Genomic DNA, 20,536 nt, shown 5'->3' on the forward strand with positions numbered 1-20,536 from the left:
GCTCACCTTGGGGCGCCGGGCCGTGGTCTGGAGAGCAACAGGAGCAGAAGGCAGAGGAGGAGAGACATTCAGACAGGACAGACAGGAGCAGAGGCACAGAGGCAGCAGCAGATGCAGCAGAGAACAAGGGGAAGGAAAGAGAAGACAATGAGAGCCGTTAGTGTGCGAGGCAGAGCCGGGCCAGCTCCTCTCCCCTGCTGCCGGGGCTGCTCCGGGCCGGCAGAGCTCCACCAGACGGACAAACAGAACCCGCTGGCAGCTCAGCTCTCCTGCCCAGACTGGAGGTGGCTTGTCCAGCTCCAGCCCTCCTCTCCCTTTAGGCTGGTGCAGAAGCACAAAGCTGTGGGGATGATGGGGCTGAACCCCAAGGCCAGCAGCCTGCACCCCAAGCCTGGCTCCAGCAGAGCCCTGGGGCAGAGGCACTTTTCCTTCTCAGAGGTCTCTGGCTTCAAGGGCAAACTCTGGGCTGTGCTGGGTCAGCCTGGGAGCTGCTGTCACCTCACTGCAGAGCTCCTCAGGTTCTGCTGACCAGGGCTGGGTTTACCTCAGCACACCTCCCCCAGAGCTCCCTGCAGTGTGAGGCCGGGGGGGGGATTTCTACTTTCCTTTCCCCCTCCCTCAGCCCTGTGGCTTCTGCAGGGCCCAGAGCATCACCAACCAGTGCCCAGAGAGACTGCAGGCCCCGAGCTCTGTTTCTCTTTAGTTGCAGGAGCAACTTGGAGCTTCTCCCTGGCCATTTCCATGCTTCCTTGTCAGCCCTGGAACTAGATGCATCCCCCAACACCCAGGCAGGACCCTCCCCCTGCAGCTCAGAGCAGTGCCACAACTGTCCCCATCACAGGTGCTCCCATGCTGACGGGTAAGGAGATCACCCCAGGTACCTCAGCACATCCTGGCTGTACACTTACAACCATCACCCACCCGAGGGCAGGCAGCACCAGTGGGGAAAGCCAGCCAGGGGGCTCTGGGTGTGGGCAGGGAGCCCCTGGGTGCTGGGAGCCATTTGGCCGGGACATCTGCTCCCCAGCTGCAGCTTCCCAACACCAGAGCATGCCTTTAAGCTCTTCTGCTTCGTTTGCTGTTCCATTACCTAATGCACAGCTTAGAGGCACTGAGAACAGCAAAGATCAATACAGCTGGTGCCGACCGACAGCCCCGGGGGCTCCTCGGGAGCCATCAGCAGCCACTTGGCCCCCGTGACCCAGCAGCAGAAGCAGCTCAGCCCATCACAGCACCACACCCACCACAGCTTCCCCCGGCCAGGACAAATGGTCATGCTCACACCCAGGGCCTTGATAGGCAAAGCCAAACCAACAGCTACTCGGTTTGTAGCTACAGATCCGCTCTGGATGGGTTTTATCCCCCCTACAGAGCCCAGCACCTCCTGCTTCCCTGCAGCTGCATCTCACTCTGCTCATTCCCAGCCCTTCCAAAAGGCCCTTCAGGATGGAGGGAAGAGGTCACTCCTCCAGAACATCCTCTGCTTGGTTAAGTGCAGTAACAGCAAAAGCTTCAAACCCTCTGCTTTAGGAGCAGCTCTTCAGGAGCACTCCAGCACCTTCCAAAAAGTCCTGCTGAGGAGAGATGACACTGAGTGGGCACCAAAAGCCTGGAAAACACTCTGAAAACCTTCTCCCCAGGGGAGTCTGCAAGCAGGAGATGCCTCCACTCCTTGCCAACCCCAACACAGCTTGTGAAGGGAACTCCAGGACCCCATCACTGGGCAGAGTTCTCCTGGACAAGCTCCTCAAGATGCTACAGACAGCAACCACCAAGAACTGGTGTTTCCCATCCATCCCCCCAGCAGGGGGAATGCTCCACAAGCAGCCACTGAGCTGGGCTGAGGAGACCCAAACCACACTGACTGCTCAGGAAGGGAGGCCTCTTGGTGACCTCCTCTAACAGCCAGGCCAAGTGACAGATTCATCCTGCTGTGAGGCTGCTTTGCTCCCCCTGCACATAACACCCTGTGAAGATTTAAAAGCCAAAGTGTCAGCTCCCAGACCTCCAGAGCCTCAGTGAGAGGAGGGGCAGAGAAGTGCTCTCTAGCAGGCTCCCAGCTGTCCCCTTCTCCATCCAGCTGTCACCCAGCACACTCCACATCAGCAGTTCACTGGCTCTGCTCGGCTGGCAGAGCGTTGGTGGGACCAGGACACCAGCTTCTCCTCCTTCTTTCCTGCATCCATTGGGGTCCAGCATCCAGCTGGTGAGAGGACAGCGGCAGGTCTCCACTGACAAAGTTCCTCCTGGCTTTAGAAGCATCCTGGAGCCCTGCTCAGGAGCTGGGAGCAGACACTTGAACCTCCACTGGTCTCCAGGCTGTGCAGTAGCCTCCTACAGGAACTCTGGGCCCTCTAGGATGCCAGGGTGCTCCAGGGTCCTGCTGCTCCCAGCCATCAGTTCAGCTCTGCTGCATCACATTGCTGCATACATATTTGATGACATTATACAACCTCTGTTGCCTTGCAGGTCCTGCCCTCAGGAGCAAGGAGAGCACCCAGGGCTCTGAACAGAGGCACTTGGGTGCCAGCTGCACTTCCAGCCACAAGGAAGCTGGTGAAACTCCTCCTGGCTACCAAGAACTGCCCGTGGTGGAAAAGGCATCACCCATCCAACTGTGGGGCTGCAGCTGGCAGGTCCTGCAGCTCCCTCCTGACCTGAGTCAGCTCTGAATGCAGGAGCCTGACCCAGACCCAGCCAGGAGCACTCAGCCTTGGCACCACTGTGAGCATGGCCAAGGACACTTGGGTTAGTCACAGCAAGCAGGACTGGCACTGCTGAATGCCTCTGCTGGACAAAGCCTGAGGGTTTCTGAGGCAGGAGAGCAGAACTTCCCAGGCTGCTCCAGTGATTTCCCACAGAGCTGCCACCAGTTATTCCAGCAGTGGGTGCAAGGGACTGGCAGGCACCTCCTGAGCAAGGCTGGCAGCTGCAGAAGCCAACACCTGGGCACTAATCAGGCCAAGGCCAGTGCTGCCCACCCAAGCAGGCAGGGTGCCATCCCATTTTCCAGCAGGCAACGAAGCCCTCAGAGCAACCAAGCCTTCTCCAGACAAAACCTGCTGGCATTAACTCTGTCTCAGCCCCCATGGCAGAAGGACAAGGTCCCTCAGGGTGGTTCTCAGCATCTCAGGGTGTTCTTCACTACCATGGGGCATCCTTTATCACCCTGGGGCATCCTTTATCACCCCAGGGCGTCCTTCATCACCTCAGGGCGTCCTTCATCACCTCAGGGCGTCCTTCACAATCTTGGAGTGATGTTATCTGCACCCAGTACAGGAAGTTTTGCCTTTGAAACCACCAGCAACACCCTGCACACGCCATGATTCCGTATGGAGGCAGCGTGTGCAAGGGGAGAGAGCAGCAGGAAAGCTGAAAGAGGAGATCCAGCGGTGGTTGGGCTTGCAGAGCTCCCTGGCAGGCAGGGTGCTGAGTACTGGGCACTCCACCCTTCTGCTGGAGGCAGAGGGAGATCAGCATCTGTAGAACTTTTCCCTTGGAGGAAGGTTAAAGAGGAGCTGTTAAAGCAGCCAGAGCACCCGGCTGGAGTGGGTGAGCTCAGGGAGGTAAATCAGGAGTGTTCATTGGGAGGTTAGTAAAGCAGCCAAGCCCCCTCACTGACACAGCACAGTCAGGGAAGTTGCATCTTGGTGCCCTTGGTTATTCCTGTTTCCCTGATTCCTGGAGAGCAGGCACACAAAAACTAACATTTCCCAGGATTTCTCTTTAAGCTGGAGAGAGATATCCTGGTTAGGCTAAAAATAACCATGTAGGACACTACCAGAGCACAGAGCCTGTGCTGTAACCTGCACAAACGTCAGCCTGACAGGGAGTCCAGCTGCACCCAACCCCTGGCAAGGCTAAAAGCAGAAGCCAGGGCTCGGCTGGCATCGCTGGGGCAGGCAAACCCTCATCGTGAACATGCAACGCCCAGCAGCCAGGCACCAGCTCCCCCCCAGGCAGCAGGGCAGGCAGGGAGCCCGGGCTCCAGCCCAGCTGCAGAGCCGCTGCTGCATGCAAGACAGGCACGGAGCAGGGAGATGGAGAAAGGATCCCTGGAAACTTGCAAGGGAAAGCCAGGCATGAAATGATGCTGCGCTCCGAAAGGCTGCTGCGACGCTGCCCTCTCCCTCGGCAACCTCCCCCCTCCCCGTCCTGAAGGCGAGGCCACCTCGCAGCGCCCAGCTCGGCAGCCTTCACACACCGAAGGAAGGGGGAGAGGGGGAAACACAAACCAAACAAACAGCAAACACAAGAGCGGAGCAAGGTAGGCTCAGAGCAGCGTTAAGCGATGCCGGGGTGGATACAGCGGCAGATTGTACCTTCCGTGTCGCCGGGGCCTGCCTCATCATTGCAGACAGACAGACGGGAGAGAGACAGAGAGGGAGAGAGAGGGATGCAGAGAGTCGTGAGGCAGCCGGCTCCCCGAGCGCGGTCTCGGAGCAGCGGCCGCCCGGCGGCGCCTGCAAATGGCCGCAGCTTCGCCTTTAGCCGCTCGCCAGCCGCCCGCCGCCGGTCGTGACGCGCCGGCCGCTACGGCAGCGGCGGCAGCTCAGCGGGGCTGCGCCGCACCGGGGCCCATGGCAGCCGCCCGAGCCGCGGCCGCTCGTCCTGGCTCCGCCGGTGTCTCCAACCACCGCCCCGGCGGCTCATGACATCACCGCCGGTGGAGCTCTCCTCCCCGCGCCGCGGCGGCCGCACCGAGCCGCCGGTGATGCGATGCGATGCGATGAGATGCGATGGCTCCTCTCAGGCAAGGGCTCCCCGGTAGCTTAGCAACAACCCCGGCTCGGTCACCTCGCCGAAGGGGCCAGCCGGCTCCGTCCCTCCGCCCGGCGCCCGCGGCGTGCCCCACGGCCCTTCTCCCGCCCGCCCCGTGCCGCCGACGCGCCCACGCCGCCACGCCGGCCCCGGCGACGGCTGCGACCTCCCCAGCAAATCCCCTGAGCCCGGCCAGATGGACGGAGCTAAGCCCAGACAGACGGACGGATGTCTGCGCACTGCCGCATCCATCGTGCAGCCGACTGCCGCCCAGCCTGGCTCCCACCCTCGCAGGCGCTCGGCTTGGTCCCTGCCAGCGAGGGAGGTTGGTGTCCAAGAGCTCAACGCACCCCAAGGACAGCTGGGAAACCCCCACGGCAGGACTGGCCCCGGAGAAGCCTTGCCCTGAAAGATGCTCCATCCCTGCACCCATTCCAGGTCAGGCTGGCCGTGCACAGCCGGTCGAAGATGTCCCTGCTCACTGCCGGAGGCTCGGACTGGATGACCTTTAAAGGTCCCTTCTAGCCCAAACTATGCCACCATTCTCTGCTGTCAGAAAGAAGCCCATGCTGCCGAGCACCAGCAGCCAGCACAGCATCTGGAAGGTCATCTGGGCTGTGCCCAAGCCCAAACCCCCAATTCCTGCTCAGCATCCTTGTCCCCAGACCAACACTCCCTCAGAACGGCAGCGTGGGGTCCAAACACCACAGCAACCAGGAGCACCTCCAGCAAGATCTCACCACAAACCCAGGGCCACAGCACAACACTGCAGACCCCAAGCCTTCACATTCTGACTGCTTTTACAGACACACACTTTTGTCCTGTGTATCACACTCCCTGGGTGTGAGTGTGGACCTTCTTGTCCAACATTGCCACCTCAAGGACATCACTTCCTGATATCCCACACTAGGGCAGCAGGAGGGAGCAGAGCTGAGGCTGACCCAGGCCACTGCAGGAGGAAGGAGCAGAGCTGAGGCTCACCCAGGCCACTGTCCTTCTTAACCAGTACATGAATGGAATCATGGAATCATTTAGGTTGGAAAAGTCCTTTAAGATCATCAAGTCCAACCCTTAGCCCAGCACTGCCAAACCATGGCCCTCAGCACCACAGCTGCACAGCTTTGAAACCCCTCCAGGAAGGGGGCTCCATTGTCACCCATGGCAGCCTGGTTCAGGGCTTGACAACCCCCACATCCAACCTGAAACTCCCTGAGTGCAACTTAAGGCCATTTCCTCTTGTCCCACCACACTGCTGCACAAATGTCACACCAGCTCACAAAAAGCCCAACCCTAGCAGCTGAGTATCAATCACTGCTCCAAACCCTCCCCACCAGCACTGCCCTGAACTGTGCTGAAGAGCAACCAGCAGCACCACAGACCCTGCACAGAACCAAATCACACACAGAGCCCCCAGGTCTCCCTTTCATTATTGGCCTTGATCCAAAAGCCCTTGGGGGTAAGCGAAAAGCACTTAGAGCACCAAGCTCAGGTTACAGGCTCCAATCAATGGCCTGGAAAGCACATCAAGGCCTGGGTTTAATTACACATTAAAGCTCATTAGTGCTGGCTGGACCTCCCCAGACCTCCCAGCAGAGCCACAGAGCCAGATGTGGTCTTGTTGTGTTCATCTCCAGCATAGTTTTGTTCATCTCCATTGCAGGAAATGCTGCCTGAGGCCTCAAAGGACAAGAAATGATGCAAGGCTGCAGCAAACATGGGGCAGAAACACTGCTCATGGTGAGGGCCCACCCCACATCCACACCAGTGACAACCAGCAGCTCCCATGCTGGTGTGGGGTTAGTCAGTCAGGGTCTTTAGTCCCTCTAAGAGTCTCCAGCTTTTGGTTTGTTCTGAACCAGTGAAGTTCTATGAGAGCCTGGTGGGAGGAGGAACACAGAACAAGAGCTTCCCACAGGATAAAAGGTTATGGAGCTGGATTAAATCATGGAGCAAACATGGAGATCCCACACAAAGAGACAGAAAGGTATCTTCTGGAGGTAGCAAGCTCCAGCAGCTGACCCTCCAGACTTACTGGCCTCAGGACCTGAGCTGCCCAACTCCTCTGTAACCCCTGTGGCCTGTTGTACCCAACTCTCTACTCAGGGCTTCATAGAATCATCGATCCCCAGGCTGGAAAGGACCTCAAAGATCATCTGGTGCAACCTTTCCTGGTCAAAACCCAATCTAGACAAGGTGACCCAGACCCTGTCCAGCTGAATCTTGACAGTGTCCCACGCTGGGGACTCCACCACTGCCCTGGGGACATTATTCCAAGGTCTGCTTATCCTTGTTGTGAGCAATTTTCCTCCTGTGTTCAATCATAATCTCCCCAGGAGTCCCTGGTCCCCATCAGCCCTTGTCTTCTCCACGTAAAAAGGGAGTCTCCAGCTTTAACCACTGCAACAAGGTGAGAAGGTCTCCTCTCAGCTCTCTCTTCTTCAGGCTCTCTCCTTTGATTGTCTTGGTGGCCCTCCTCTGGACCCTCTCTGGCCTGTGCACAGCTTTTCTGTCCAGCAGGGATCAAAACTTAACCTGGTATGCCAGAGGTGTCCTGAGCAGTGCTGAGCAGAGTGGGACAGTGACTGCCTGCTGGTGGTGCCTCTGGTGATGCCCCAGCATCCTGTTCTCCCTCTGTGCTGCAGCAGCACGCTGCTCTCTCACACTGAGCTGCTTCTCCACCCCCAGGGCCCTGTCCACAGAGCTGCTCCCCCACCAAGCAGGTCCCAGCCTGTGCTGCACTCTGGGATTGTCTCTTCCCAGGTGCAAGACCTTGCACTTGTCCTTGTTGAACTTCACCAGGCTCTTCCAGCCCCTCCAGCTCTTCCTGCAGGGTGGCTTTCCTGGACTTGCCCATCCAGTTTAGTGTCACCAGTAAACTTCATCAGGCTCCACTTGATCCTCTCTATCCAGATCACTTGGGAAGATGTCAAGCAGCACTGGGCCCAGTGTTGATGCCTGAGGGACAGTTCATGTCCCCAAAGCACAGGTGGGCTTCTGCCAGCCTCCAGGCAGTTATGATTGTCTCTGTTCCAGGAGTGTCAGGAATTCTGGGGCTGTCTGGGCAGCCTGGAAGCATTCTCAGCATTCCCACTCCAGCAGCACCTCCTGGGTCCCAGAGAGGACCACAGATCAAAGGCTGTGCTGTTGGTATGTGGGATCTCCTGGGCATGCTGAAGAAGCAGAGTCAGGTCAGTACCCTCCAACCTCTCCTGCTGCAGAAGAAGATGGTGGTCAAGGCCCTGCCAAACACTCACTGCAGCTCCTGGTGACAGCAACCCTCCCTGTGCTGAGGCCTTTCAGCCCACCACTGCTGTGTCAGACTTGGGGTCCAGTGGAGGGCAGTGAGAATGATGAGGGGACTGGAGGAGAGGCTGAGGGACCTGGGGCTTTTCAGGCTGGAGAAGGGAAGACTGAGAGGGGATTTACTAAATGTCTGTAAGTACCTGAGGGCTGGGGGTCAGGAGGGAGGGGACAGGCTCTGCTCACTTGCTCCCTGGGATGGGACAAGGAGCAATGGATGTAAGCTGCAGCACAGCAGGTTCCACCTCAACACAAGGAGGAATTTCTGCACTGTGAGGGTCACAGAGCACTGGAGCAGGCTGCCCAGAGAGGTTGTGGAGTCTCCTTCTCTGGACACTTTCAAGGCCTGTCTGGATGTATTCCTCTGTGACCTGAGCTGGACTGCATGGTCCTGCTCTGGCAGGGGGGTTGGACTCGCTGATGTCTTTGGGTCCCTTCCAACCCCTGACATCCTGTGAGCCTGTGAGCCAGTGATGGTCACTTGATGAAGAGGCTTCTGCCTTCTCCACCAGAGCAGGGGCAAATTCCCCTTCCCCTGCTTTAGCTGCACAGCAAAGGTGTGCAGGCTCTACAAAGCACCCAAGAGCAGGATCCCAGATGTGTCACAGAGGTGACTTCATACAACAGATGGAGCTGCCTCCACCTCTGAGCATTCCTAAAGTGCAAAAAAAACATCCCCCAACCAACCAAAATCCAAAACTGAACCATTTCAAACAGCCACAGAAGATAAACACTGAGGGCAGCAGGAGACAAACACTGAGGGCAGCATGAAGTCATGTCCAGCCATGGTGACACTGACTGCTAGGACTTACCCTGCACGACAGGCTGGAAAAAAGATGGTTGTCCTCAAGAAAATGCCTCTGGTCCCACAGGAGTTTATCAAAACAAGGCAGAGGAGGGTCTAATGAGCTGTGAGAGTGCCAAACACCCAGCTCAAGAGCCAAGAGGAAGAGTTCAGGCAGTTTCTCAGAGCTGAAGCACTACAGCGACCCAGCAGACTTCAGAAGCCAACCAGATGAAGCAGTGCAGGAGGTCAGACACTGCTGCAGGCAGCTGCAGGCAGCTCAGACTGCCCCACCACTGCTCAGAATCCCTGAACCCCAGCATGGAGCAGCCTCTGCAGATCATCTAGTCCAATTCCTCTGCTAAAGAAGGGTCTCCTACAGCATGTTGCCCAAGACCAAGCCCAGACAGGTTTGGAATCTCTCCAGAGAGAGACTCCACAGCCCCTCTGGGCAGCCTGAGACAGGGCTCCAGCACCCTCTCAGCAAACAAATTTCTCCTTGTGGAACCTCCTGGACTCCAGTTTGTGCCTGTTGCCCTCTGTCCTGTCACTGGGCACCACTGAGAAGAGTGTGGCCCAGCCTCTTGCCCCCCCACCCTTTAGCTCTTGATCAGCATCGATGAGATCCCCTCTCAGGCTGCCCTTCTCCAGGCTCAGCAGCCCCAGGGCTCTCATCCCACCCCTTCTCCCAGGGCACATCTCAGAAGCACAAGAACAAAATGCAGCTCAGGGACAGGAAAAGCTCAGTGTGGGACGCTTGGAGCTGTCCCTGGGGACCCTTCAGCGCCATGTAAGAAGTTCCTGATCTGGGAGCCACACCAAGCACCGGGGAGCTCTCGGCACAGGGCAGATAAGAACCCTGCCGAGCCTCCCCGCAGCCCGGGCTGCTGCTGGGCTTTGACGCTCATTCATTGCTCGCTGCCACCAGCTTGCGGCGCCAGAAGCTGCTCAGCTCCGCGGCTTCCCTGCTCCGCCCCGGGAGGAACAGCAGCAGAACCCCCATGCTGCGGCCAGTTCCTCCCCCTGCCCCCCGAGGCGGGGAGAGCAGCCCCAACAGCTTGTGAGTGGCCGAGAGGGACCCCAGCCATGCATCCCGAGCTCTCCGTGGGACACCTTCCGATGTAAGCCATGTTTTAGGAGCTAATCGGATCACTCCTCCCTTTAAAGGGCCGACAGGGCTTGGGCTGGCCTCTCTGCTCTAAAAAGAAACCATCTGGAAGCAGATTGCCCCCTGCCCTCGGCACCTGGCTGAAGAGCCCAACTGCCACTGCCTGGAGCTGGCTGCCACAGGACCCAGCTAACGACTGGCACAGCAAACCACCAGGACAGAGCAGGGACTGCTGGAGCACCCCTGGCACCCTGCAGAGAGACACAGCAAAGCTGTGCTCTTGAGAGGACAGGAGCAAACAGCCTCAGGTTGTGCCAGGGCAGGTTTAGGTTGGACATGAGGAGCAATTTCTTCCCCTTGAGGGCTGTCAAAGCCTGGCCCAGGCTGGCCAGGGCAGTGGTGGAGTCTCCATCCCTGGAGGGGTTTCAGAGGCATGGAGATGTGGTGCTGAGGGCCATGGTTTGGTGGTGCCCTGGCAGTACCAGCTTAGTGGACTCAATGACCTTCCAGGTCTTTTCCAACCCCAACAAGTCCATGACTCTAAGGCACACATGATGCCTGCATGAAGAACGAGGACACAGCCAACACCCTGCACCACATCACAGCTTGGGGCAGCCCCAGAGGGGACCCAAGCATTCTCTGAAGCCCCACAGCCCCCTTGACAGCATCCACATACCCAACAGCAAAGGCTGGAGCAGCCATGACCTCCACGCTGAGAGGTCCTACCCCACTGCTCCCAGTGAGCTGAGAGAGGCCAAGGCAAGGAAGCTGAGAGGGGCAAGAGCTGGGAGGCTAAGGCCCATCTGGCACACAGAAGGCTCTCAACAGGATCCCAGTCTATATTTAACATGCAAAGAGCCACCTTAAGCTCCTGAGCTGGGGTTTATCTGCTAATCACATCAGGTGCTTTGTGAGCACGCCGGCAGGGCTGCGAGCTCCAGGCGCCCAGGCAAGGGCAGCAGCTGCCAGGGGGGTGCAGAGCTGCCAAGTTTATTAAAAGCCAGCCAGGGCAAATCTGAGGTGACATCAGCACAACCACAGCACTGGCCTCTCCCTCTGAGAAAGAGCTGTGCTGTCCCCATCTGGCCAGGAGGGGTTCCCTGGGAGCTATTGTCACACAGCCCCTTCCCTTGCCAGCAGCAGCAGCTAGGGCTGGGAGCAGATGGCAGCACAGATGGAACCTGCCATCAGCCCAACTGCCTGCAGACCACGGGGACAGGGAACTACAGACACACACCAGCCAAACTGAGGAGTTCTTCCCTTCCCACCGCGGGAATGACAGGCAGTGGGGGCAGGACAGAGCAGCTGCAGCACGGCAGCGCCGGCTGGGAGCTCCCAGCAGCGAGAGGTGGGGCAGACAGGCAAGGAAAGCCTCGGATCAGAGGGCTCAGGAGAAGGGACATCCAGGAACAGCCACTCTAGGCCACCCATCTACAGTGTCTCAGGGCTCCTCCTTGCACTTCTGCACTGCTCCTCACCTGTGGACTTCCCAGGGATGAATGCTGCTGTTTGGATCATCCCTTCACCCAAGGGTCACAGTGAAAAGATCCATCCAAGACACCACCAAGGACCCAGCAGGTACTGTGCTGCTTTCTCTCTTTTGCCTGTTCCAGGTCTCCAGTGGCCAGCTTTGCTCCTCTCTTGGCAACATTCCCATGGCAGAAAAATACTCATAGAATCATGGACTTGTTTTGATTGGAAAAGATCTTTAAGGTCATCAAGTCCAACCCTTAGCCCAGCACTGCCAGGGCACCACCAGACCATGGCCCTCAGCACTGTATCTCCATGGCCTTTAAACCCCTTCAGGGATGGGGTCTCCACCCCTGCCCTGGACAGCCTGGATCAGGCCTAAACAGCCCTTTGGAGGAAGAAATTGTTCCTCATGTCCAACCTAAGCCTCCCCTGAGTGCAACTTGAGGCCAGTTCCTCTTGTCCCATCACTTGTTCCCTGGGAGAAGAGACCAAGCCCCACCTGGCTCCAACCTCCTTCCAGGGAGCTGTAGAGAGCCAGAAGGTCTCTCCTCTGCCTCCTTTAATCCAGGCTGAACAACCCCAGCTCACCAGAGGCTACAGACCTGGTGATTCTTTGCCAAGACCCTTTGAGAGGTCCTCTTGGTAAGGAGCAATACAGCAGATGTTTGGCTTTGGCCAAGTGTTACACTCGAGCTGGTTGTGGTCTGACAAAGTGTGAATTAAGGGAAAGAGAGGGTGGCCAGCAAGGCAAACTGGGCTGAGCTGTGACAGTCAGCCAGGTGGTGGAAGCAGCAGTACCTGGGCTGGCTCCTCTGGTGCCCACAACTTCCAGGTGTGAACTCCACACAGATGTGTTGGGAGCGATGCTGGGCACAGCTCACAGGTACAGGACAGAATCCCAGACTGGTTTAGGCTGGCAGGGACCTTTCAAGGTCATCTACTCCAACCCCCTGGAGGCAGCAGGGATGTCTGCAACTAGAATAGGTTGCTCAGAGCCCTGAACAATCTGCCCTGGAATGGTTCCAGCCATGGGGCGTCTGCCACCCCTCTGGGCAACTTCAGCCAGGGTCTCACCAGTCTGAGTCTCTCTCTTTTAGTTTCAAACCATCACCCCTTGTCCTGTCACAACAGGCCCTGCTAAAACTCTGCCCTCAGCTTTTTTACAGGCCCCTTTAAGCTCTGAAAGGCCACCAGAAGGTCTCCCTGGAGCTTTTGTCTTCTCCATGCTGAACACCCCCAACTCTCCCAGCCTGGCCCCACAGCAGAGGGCTTCCAGCCCTCCTATCACTGCTGTGGTCTCCTATGGCTCTGCACCAACAGGTCCTGTCTGTTGCTGAGGACTCCAGAGCTGGCCCCAGCACTGCAGGTGGAGTCTCAGCAGAGCACAGCAGAGGGGCAGAATCCCCTCCCTGCCCCTGCTGCCCATGCTGCTGGGGCTCAGCCCAGGATACAGCTGGCTTCACGGTGACCAGCACCCAGTGCTGGCTTGGAAACTCCACTGTGATCAACAGGAACAGCAGAAAACCTCCAAGCTGAGCACAAAGCTGGGCTGCTGGCCTCCCTACCTCCTTTGAGCTGCAATCCCACAGGGCAGCCTCTTCTGACCAAGCTGTGGTCTGCCAGGGGAGCCCTGGCTTGGGCTGCACTGACCTGGGAGCAAGGTGGGACGGGCGAGGGGAGCGCATGCAACGAGCAAACATGCAGCGGCGTGATGGAGGAGAGCAGCAATGGGTGACCATGAACTGGGATGCACTGGGATGCACTGGGATGCACTGGAGGGCCCATCATGCAGCCAGGAGACTTGGCAAGACATGGATTAATTGTTATAAAAGCAGCACCTTTTTGGGTTTGGCTCCACGCTGCGTGAGGAGGGAACAAAAGAGCATAGAGTTAGAGCTCCCACAGCGCCCAGCAGCCAGCTGCTCTCTGCTCCCACACAGAGCTCAGGGGGCAGCACAGGGCTCAGCCTGGGCTGCAAAGACACCAGCAGAAAGGGGAATGCATTCAGGTGAGCTTAAACAACTGCTGAAGAGAGGCAAGCAGAACCTCCTCTCGTCCAGGAGCTCTACTGCAGTGTGTTTGATTCACCTTCCCCTGGCCCAGCACAGGATCTTCTCAGGAGCCAGGACACAAGGGAAGACAGAGTGAGGGAATGGTGGCCACCAGCACTTGGGAAGAAGAGCTGACCAATGTGCTTAGGGGTGTCTGAGAAGGAGGGACCCCAGCCCAGCTCTCACAAACACTGCTCCCCTCAGATCAGGCACTGCCAAGGGAAGAAGGAGCTGTATCCCACTGCTTGATCTCCCATGGCTTTTGTGGTGCACTTCCACAGCCCTCAGGTCACACAGGCTGCTTGCAGCTCACCACTGACGCAGCAGCTTTGCTTTTACAGTGCAATTCTTGATGACACCAAGGCACAGCCCTGCACTGGCTGCTGCCCTGAGGATGATTTCTCACAGAAGCTTACACCCCTGCTGACAAGAAATCACATTTCACCCACAGCATGCAGGAAACCTCCTCCAGTTTGGGCTGAAATACTGAGCAAGTGGCTCAAAGCACTTGCCCAGCACTTTCCTCAGGTCCATGCCTCTGTAGCAGCTCCTGGGAGGAGCAGTGGAATCCTGGAAAGCAAACTCCACCTGTGTCTCACACAAGGGGCAGAAGACAAAGCTCTGTGTGCCCATCAGGGTGGCAGCACTCAGCTCACCCTCAGGAGCTGGGCACCCCCCCAGCCCTCTCTGGAAAGTGGCAGGGTGTTCATTGTAAGCTCCAGCCTGGGTGCCCCAGGGCATGGCAGCACATCAGGCAGCAGCAGCCCCAGTCCAGAGCAGCAGCAAGCTCCATCCACCAACACCTGCTGCTTCCACCGGCACCAAATGCCCTTCAGCCCTAAAAACCAACCAAGTGATGCTCATGGACAGGAGGTCTGCCAGATGTTTAACCTGGGGGTCCACACTTATCACTCAGGAGTGAGGAAATGCCAAATTCAAGCTTGCACCCACAGGAACCAGGAGAAACAGAGCATTCCTCTGCCAGCCACACACATGAGCCAGAGGAAGCTCACTTCAGGCATCCCAAGGAACAGGGAACATCCTTCCTGCAGGATCTAAGGGCTGTCAGTGCAGGGGGAGCAGCCCAGAGCTGTGCAGGAGGGGAATGCTGCAATAGTCACTGAGCTGAGGTAAAACCAGTGACAGAGGAAGCTGCCCTGGGGGATATTTCCCCCTAACTTCTTGTTTTCTGGTCATCACTTGAAAATTCCTTTTCATGCAGCCTTCCTCCCATGGCTTCCAGAAGAAATCTGCTTCACCAGGGGCACCTGCATCGCAGCCTTGAAGGGAAAGGGGGTAAGGAAGAGGCAGGCTGGCAAAATCCTGTCCTTTCTGTGTGTTTGGAGGGAGAGGGATCTGGGGGAGGGCAGGGGGTGGCCACAGGGTTGCAAAATTGAGCTTCTGGAAGCGATAGAAGTGAGAGAGAAGGCACAGAGCAGCATGGGCACCCCTGCCTCTTCCACTAGCTGCACCCCACAAAGGGGATGTGGAGCCTGAGGAAGCCCAGCCCAGCACTCACCAGCTTGCTGGCTTTGGCAGCATCCAGGGAATCTGCAAAGGAGAACAGAAAGAGCAGGGTGAGGCTGGGGAGGGTGTGAGCTGCATACAGAGTGCCTGCAGCCCGGAGAAAGGAGCCCCTGGGGCGGGTGAGGGCAGCAGGGAGCGGGGGGCAGCGGGGGGCTGTGGGCTGAGGGAACAGGGACTCCCTTATGAGGCCTGCTGGCAGAGCCTGAGGAAGCCAAGCACTCAGGCACGTGTGTCAGAACTAGGTCAGGCTCTGCTGCTTCTCCTGAGCTGAGCTGCTGCAATTCAGGGAACCTGAGTCACCATCAGAGCCCTGGGTGGGAAGTGCCCAGCAGCCTGGAGGGCCACATGACCAGAGCTGGAGCCCAGAAGGGACTCTAACCTGAGCAGCACCAGAGGAACAGCTCCAGAGACCCTCCAGTCTCATCCCACTCTGTATGTGGGATCTGAACTAGCACAAGGCACATGTACAGAAGGCCATGCAGAAATACTCCCAAACCAGCCAGCCACAGCTCTGCTCCCCAGGGAACCTCCCAACACTGGGAAGCCACAGCCAGGCCACACCTGGAGTACTGCATCCAGGTCTGGGCTCCTCTGTTCAAGAGGGACAAGGAACTACTGGAGAGAGTCCAGCAGAGGCTATGAAGGTGCTGAGGGGCCTGGAGCAGCTCTGTGAGGAGCAAAGGCTGAGAGCCCTGGGGCTGTTGAGCCTGGAGAAGAGCAGCCCCAGAGGGGAGCTGATCAGTGCTCAGCTAAAGGATGGGGGGCAAGAGAAAAGGGCCAGAGTCTTCTCAGTGGTGCCCTGTGACAGGGCAAGGGGCAATGGGCACAAACTGCAACCCAGGAAGTTCTATTTGGGTATAAGGAGAAAGTTCTTTGGTGTGAGGGTGCTGGAGCCCTGGAGCAGGCTGCCCAGAGAGGTTGTGGAGCCCTCTTCTCTGAAGAGATTCCAAAGCCTCCTGGACATTGTGATCCTGAGCAACCTGAGCTAGGTGAAGATGTCCCTGCTCCCTGCAGGGTGGTTGGACCAGATGGCTTTTGAAGGTCACTTCCAACCCAACCCAGTCTGCACTCTGTGATTCCCAGCTGTGGCACTGGCAGCCCCACAGGAAACACTGCACAAGTGCCTCATGAATCCCTGCCCACCCCTCACCCCTCTACCAGCCTGGGAGAGGAAGGTGCTGGATGCACAGGGGAGCAATCCCTGCACCACCCAGTGCAGTCAGACTGCAGCAGCTGGCACTGCTGTTGCCATGGAAACCCCTGGCAGGCAGCCACAGCCCAGCACCCGCAGCCCTGCCCCTGAGCAGCAGTGGGGCCAGCACCAAGCCTGGCTGCCTGAGCTCACTGTGGCACCCCAAAGGGGCTGGTCCCCTCAGAACCTGGCCAGTGTCCACCTGCTGCTGCCCTGTTGCCCCTCCAACTCAGCCCCTTTGCCCACCAGTTCGACCAGCAACAGCTGCCCCTCAAATCCTGGGTTCAGTGTGGGCTCCTCACTCCAAGAAGGACACTGAGGTGCTGGAGTGTGTCCAGAGAAGGGCAACAAAGCTGGGGAAGGGTCTGGAGAACAGGGCTGGTGAGCTGCAGCTGAGGGAACTGGGCTTGTCCAGCCTGGAGGCTGTGGGGAGAGACCTTCTGTCTCCTTACAACTCGTGAAATGAGGCTTAAGCCAGGTGGGGCTTGGTCTCTTCTCCCAAGCAGAAAGCAACAGTATGAGAGCAATCTGCCTCAAGCTCTGCCTGGGGAGGTTTAGGTTGGACATGAGAACAATTACTTGCCCAGCAGGGTTGTCAAGGCCTGGCCCAGGCGCACAGGACAGTGGTGGAGGGGTTTAGAAGACATGGAGGTGTGGTGCTGAGGGCCATGGTCCAGTGGTGACCTGGCAGTGCTGGGTTAGTGCTTGGACTTAATTTTAAAGGTGAGCCCTTGCACACCTGACTTGGGGATGGAGCCTGGCACCCCCAACCCAGGAACAGGGCCTTGGGACAGCCACTGCCACCCCTCAAGACCTGCACCCCGGTGTGGGAACCCCCTGCTCAGCATCAGGACCTCACCTGGCCCAGACCACAGGGCAGGTTTTGGCCATACCTCGTTTGGGGACTTTCAAGGCAGCTGATTCTGGTGTTTCTGGGGATGTTGTATCAGCTCCATCTTCAAAGACTTGGATCTGGAAAAAGCAAAGCCACTGTGATTACACAAACCCCAAACCACAGTGTGGCCAGCAAAGAGGCCCCTGCTGGGGCTGTCACACAGAGCTGACTGCAGTTCTTTGGCCCTGCTCAAGCTCACCTGCCCAACCACCCTCCTGCCACAGGCTTCCTACTCGTTATTCCCACAGGGAATCAAAACAGAAAAGGTCAAAACTCAGGATTTAGGCTCCCAGGATGTCAGGGGTTGGAAGAGACCTCAGGAGATCATCAATTCCAACCCCCATGTGCCAGAGCAGGAGCAGAGAATCCAGCACAGGTCACACAGGAACACATCCAGCTGGGGCTTGAAAGTCTCCAGAGCAGGAGACTCCACAACCTCTCTGGGCAGCCTGGCCAGGGCTCTGTGACCCTTACAGTCAAGAAGTTCTTCCTCATGTAGAGGTGGAGCTTCCTGTCACCTGTCAGCCTGGGCCAAGCCCCAGCTTCAGCAGCCTCCAGCTGATCATGGGATCATAGGCTGTTAGGGGTTGGAAGGGATCATCAAGTCCAACCCCCCTGCCAGAGCAGGACCAGAGAATCCAGCACAGGTCACACAGGAACACATCCAGCTGGGGCTGGACAGGCTCCAGAGGAGACTCCACAGCCTCCCTGGGCAGCCTGCTGCGGGGCCCTGTGACCCTCACGGCGCAGAAGCTGCCCCTCGTGTGAGGTGGACCCTCCTGTGCCGGGGCTGCCCCGCGTGCACGGAGCCGCTCTGCTCCCCACACGGGCCAGGGCAGGTGCCAGGAGGGCGGCTGAGCCGGCAGCGGAGGCGGCTGCCCGCGCCCGCCCCGCGCCCGCCCCGCGCCCGCCGTACCTGGGACTGGCGCACGAAGATGCCGTGGTTCTCCTCGCAGGTGAAGTACTTCTTGCCCTGCACGGTGCCGTCGTTCTTGCCCTTGGCTTCATCCAGGATGACGCCGACCCACTTGCCGGTGGCAAACAGGGTGGCACCCACGTAAGCCACGGTGCCGCGGTGCCCCTTCCCGATGACCTCCACCCTGGAGCCCACCTTGAGGGGCTTGCTGCCGGCTTCCGCGCTCATCCTGGGGCCGGTGCCGGACGCCTGCGGCAGAGAGGAGAGACGCAGAGGGTTGAAGGCAGGCGGACGGTCGCGGCGTGCACAGCGAGGTCTCGCCCCCCTCCAACGCCCCGAGCCCCGTGGGGCCGCCCGCAGCCCAGGGGGCGGCCTCCAGCCACTTCCACCCCCCCTTCCTTGCTCAGGAGCCAGCAAAAGCCATTGCTTCCCTTGCATCTGCCAACAGGAACCCCAGACAACAGCCACACCGCTGCTTGCCTGCAGTGTCTGAGACACAAAACTGCTTCTCTTCAGATCCTCAGCTCCAACCCTCACCCCAGCACTGCCAGGGCACCACCAAACCGTGGCCCTCAGCACCACATCTCCACAGCTCTGAAACCCCTCCAGGGATGGGGACTGCACCACTGCCCTGGGCAGCCTGGGCCAGGCCTTGCCAACCCCTTCCATGGAAGAAATTGTTCCTCAACCTAAACCTCCCCTGGTGCAACTTGAGGCCATTCCCTCTTGTCCTGTCACTTAGTCCTTGGGAGAAGAGACCAACCTCCACGAGTGGGCTTGGAAGGGACCTTCCAAGACCATCCAGCCCCCTCCCTGCAGTGAGCAGGGCCTATCACAAGGTGTTTGAGGCATCCTCATCACAAACACCAATCCACATCTAAATCCCAGCATGCATCACTACATTAGGCTGTGGACATGGTGCTGAGGACCATGGTTTAGTGGTGACCTGGCAGTGCTGGCTTCATGGTGGGACTTGATGATCTTTCCAACTGCTTACAAAGTAACCCCACCCCAACAGCCCCTCCCCAGCCAGCCTTCCAAGGCCACTGCTTTTGGACACAGACAAGGCAGGGGGAGTGTGGCTGCCTCACTCAGGTCAAGTCCCACAGCTCAGCCCAGCCCTGCAGCGCTGTCCTCACAAGGGTCTCACACAGGGCACATTTGGCACTGACATCACCCAGTTTGTCACTTGTCCTGTTTATTGGGTATGAAATATTCCAGTTTGATGGCTGCTGGGCTCTGTCTCAGGGAAAGAATGAACTCTTTATCCAGAGGGGAACAGAAGGTGGCTTTCAAGCCCACGCTGTGGCAGAACGCAGCTGAGGAAGAGCAGCTGAGGCTGATGGACAGGGAGACAAACCCCAGCAGCAGCCACACACCAAGGGAGGTTTTGGTGGCTGCAGCCCATGTGGAGAACTGGGGAGCTCAGAAAGCTGTTGGCTGGCACACACAGAGACCTGGATCACTGCTGCTGGAGCCACCACCACTGCAGCCACACCACAGGGCCAAAGCACCACTGCCAGGCCACCACTAAACCTCAGCACCACGTCTACACAGCCCTGAGAGCCCTCAAGGGATGGGGACTCCACCACTGCCCTAGGCCAGGCCTTGACAACCCTGTTGAAGAAGAAATGGCTCCTCATGTCCAGCCCAAACCTTCCTTGGTGCAGCTGGAGGCTGTTTCCTCTCATCCTATTGCTCGTCCTGCAGCAGCACTGCTGGGACAGGAGCACGCTCAGCAAAGCACAGCAGAAGCAAAACCGTGGTGCCAGGAGGGACACCCAGAGCACAGCCTCACCAGCAAGGGGGCAGCCAGGGCAGGGACCAGCAGAAAAAAAATGTCAAGGAGATGTTTCAGGAGGAGCAGAGCACAAAGCAGCCTCTGAGCTGCACAGGGTGGGACAGGACAAAGGGTCCCAGAGCACAGAATCGTTTTGGTTGCAAGAGGACTTTCAAAGTCCAGCGCAGGCTTCCACCTGGTTGGACCAGGTGAGCCTTGAGGTGCCTCCCACCCAAGGTGTGATGCAATGGTCTGTGACTTGGGTTTTGTTGTTCCACAGCACCAGTCTGGAGAGGGACAGCAGACAAACTGGCCTCAAACATCAACTTTTTCACTGTTGCTGCAGCAGCAGCAGCAGGTTTGGTGCTGTGGGCTGCATGTGGGCGCCTGGGGAATGCTCTCTGCAGGGCTCCCGGCTGAGGGACAACTCTGCCTTCCTGGCTCCCCTTCCAAAGTGCCAGGGGAGTAAAAGCAAACAGCAGCAGTAACCAACACCCCTGGGTTTTTAAACAGAGGGCTTCAGGATCCGACATGGCTCCCCAGTGCAGATTTTCTGAGCACAAAGCCAGCTCAGGGGGCTCCTGACGTCCTGCTCTGCAGCCTTTCACCCACTCCCCACCACAGGCTGCCAGCCTCTTGCAGTGATTTTTCCAGCACTGTCCCTCAAGTGAATTTTGATGTGGCTGTGGACAGAGGCCCACCAAGGCAGGGGCAGCCAGCAGAGCTGCAGCTGAGCAGCCAGGCTGGGG

At 58.2% G+C, this 20,536-nt stretch overlaps 1 protein-coding gene across 1 annotated transcript in view; it reads right to left on the reverse strand.

The window, feature by feature from the left end:
* The window catches only part of DCTN1 (dynactin subunit 1), a 51,904-nt gene that overhangs the window by 26,240 nt on the left and 5,128 nt on the right, over positions 1-20,536 (reverse strand). The window contains exons 2-7 of the mRNA XM_054172229.1: positions 18,008-18,256; positions 17,090-17,168; positions 14,997-15,028; positions 13,265-13,285; positions 4,323-4,340; positions 7-27 (exon numbers count right to left, since the gene is read on the reverse strand). Of these exons, the coding sequence (XP_054028204.1) occupies positions 7-27; positions 4,323-4,340; positions 13,265-13,285; positions 14,997-15,028; positions 17,090-17,168; positions 18,008-18,256 (420 nt within the window). The remainder of the gene's footprint in view (positions 1-6; positions 28-4,322; positions 4,341-13,264; positions 13,286-14,996; positions 15,029-17,089; positions 17,169-18,007; positions 18,257-20,536) is intronic.

Source organism: Dryobates pubescens, chromosome 23 (genome assembly GCF_014839835.1).
Source record: "Dryobates pubescens isolate bDryPub1 chromosome 23, bDryPub1.pri, whole genome shotgun sequence".
Taxonomy (NCBI): Eukaryota; Metazoa; Chordata; class Aves; order Piciformes; family Picidae; genus Dryobates; species Dryobates pubescens.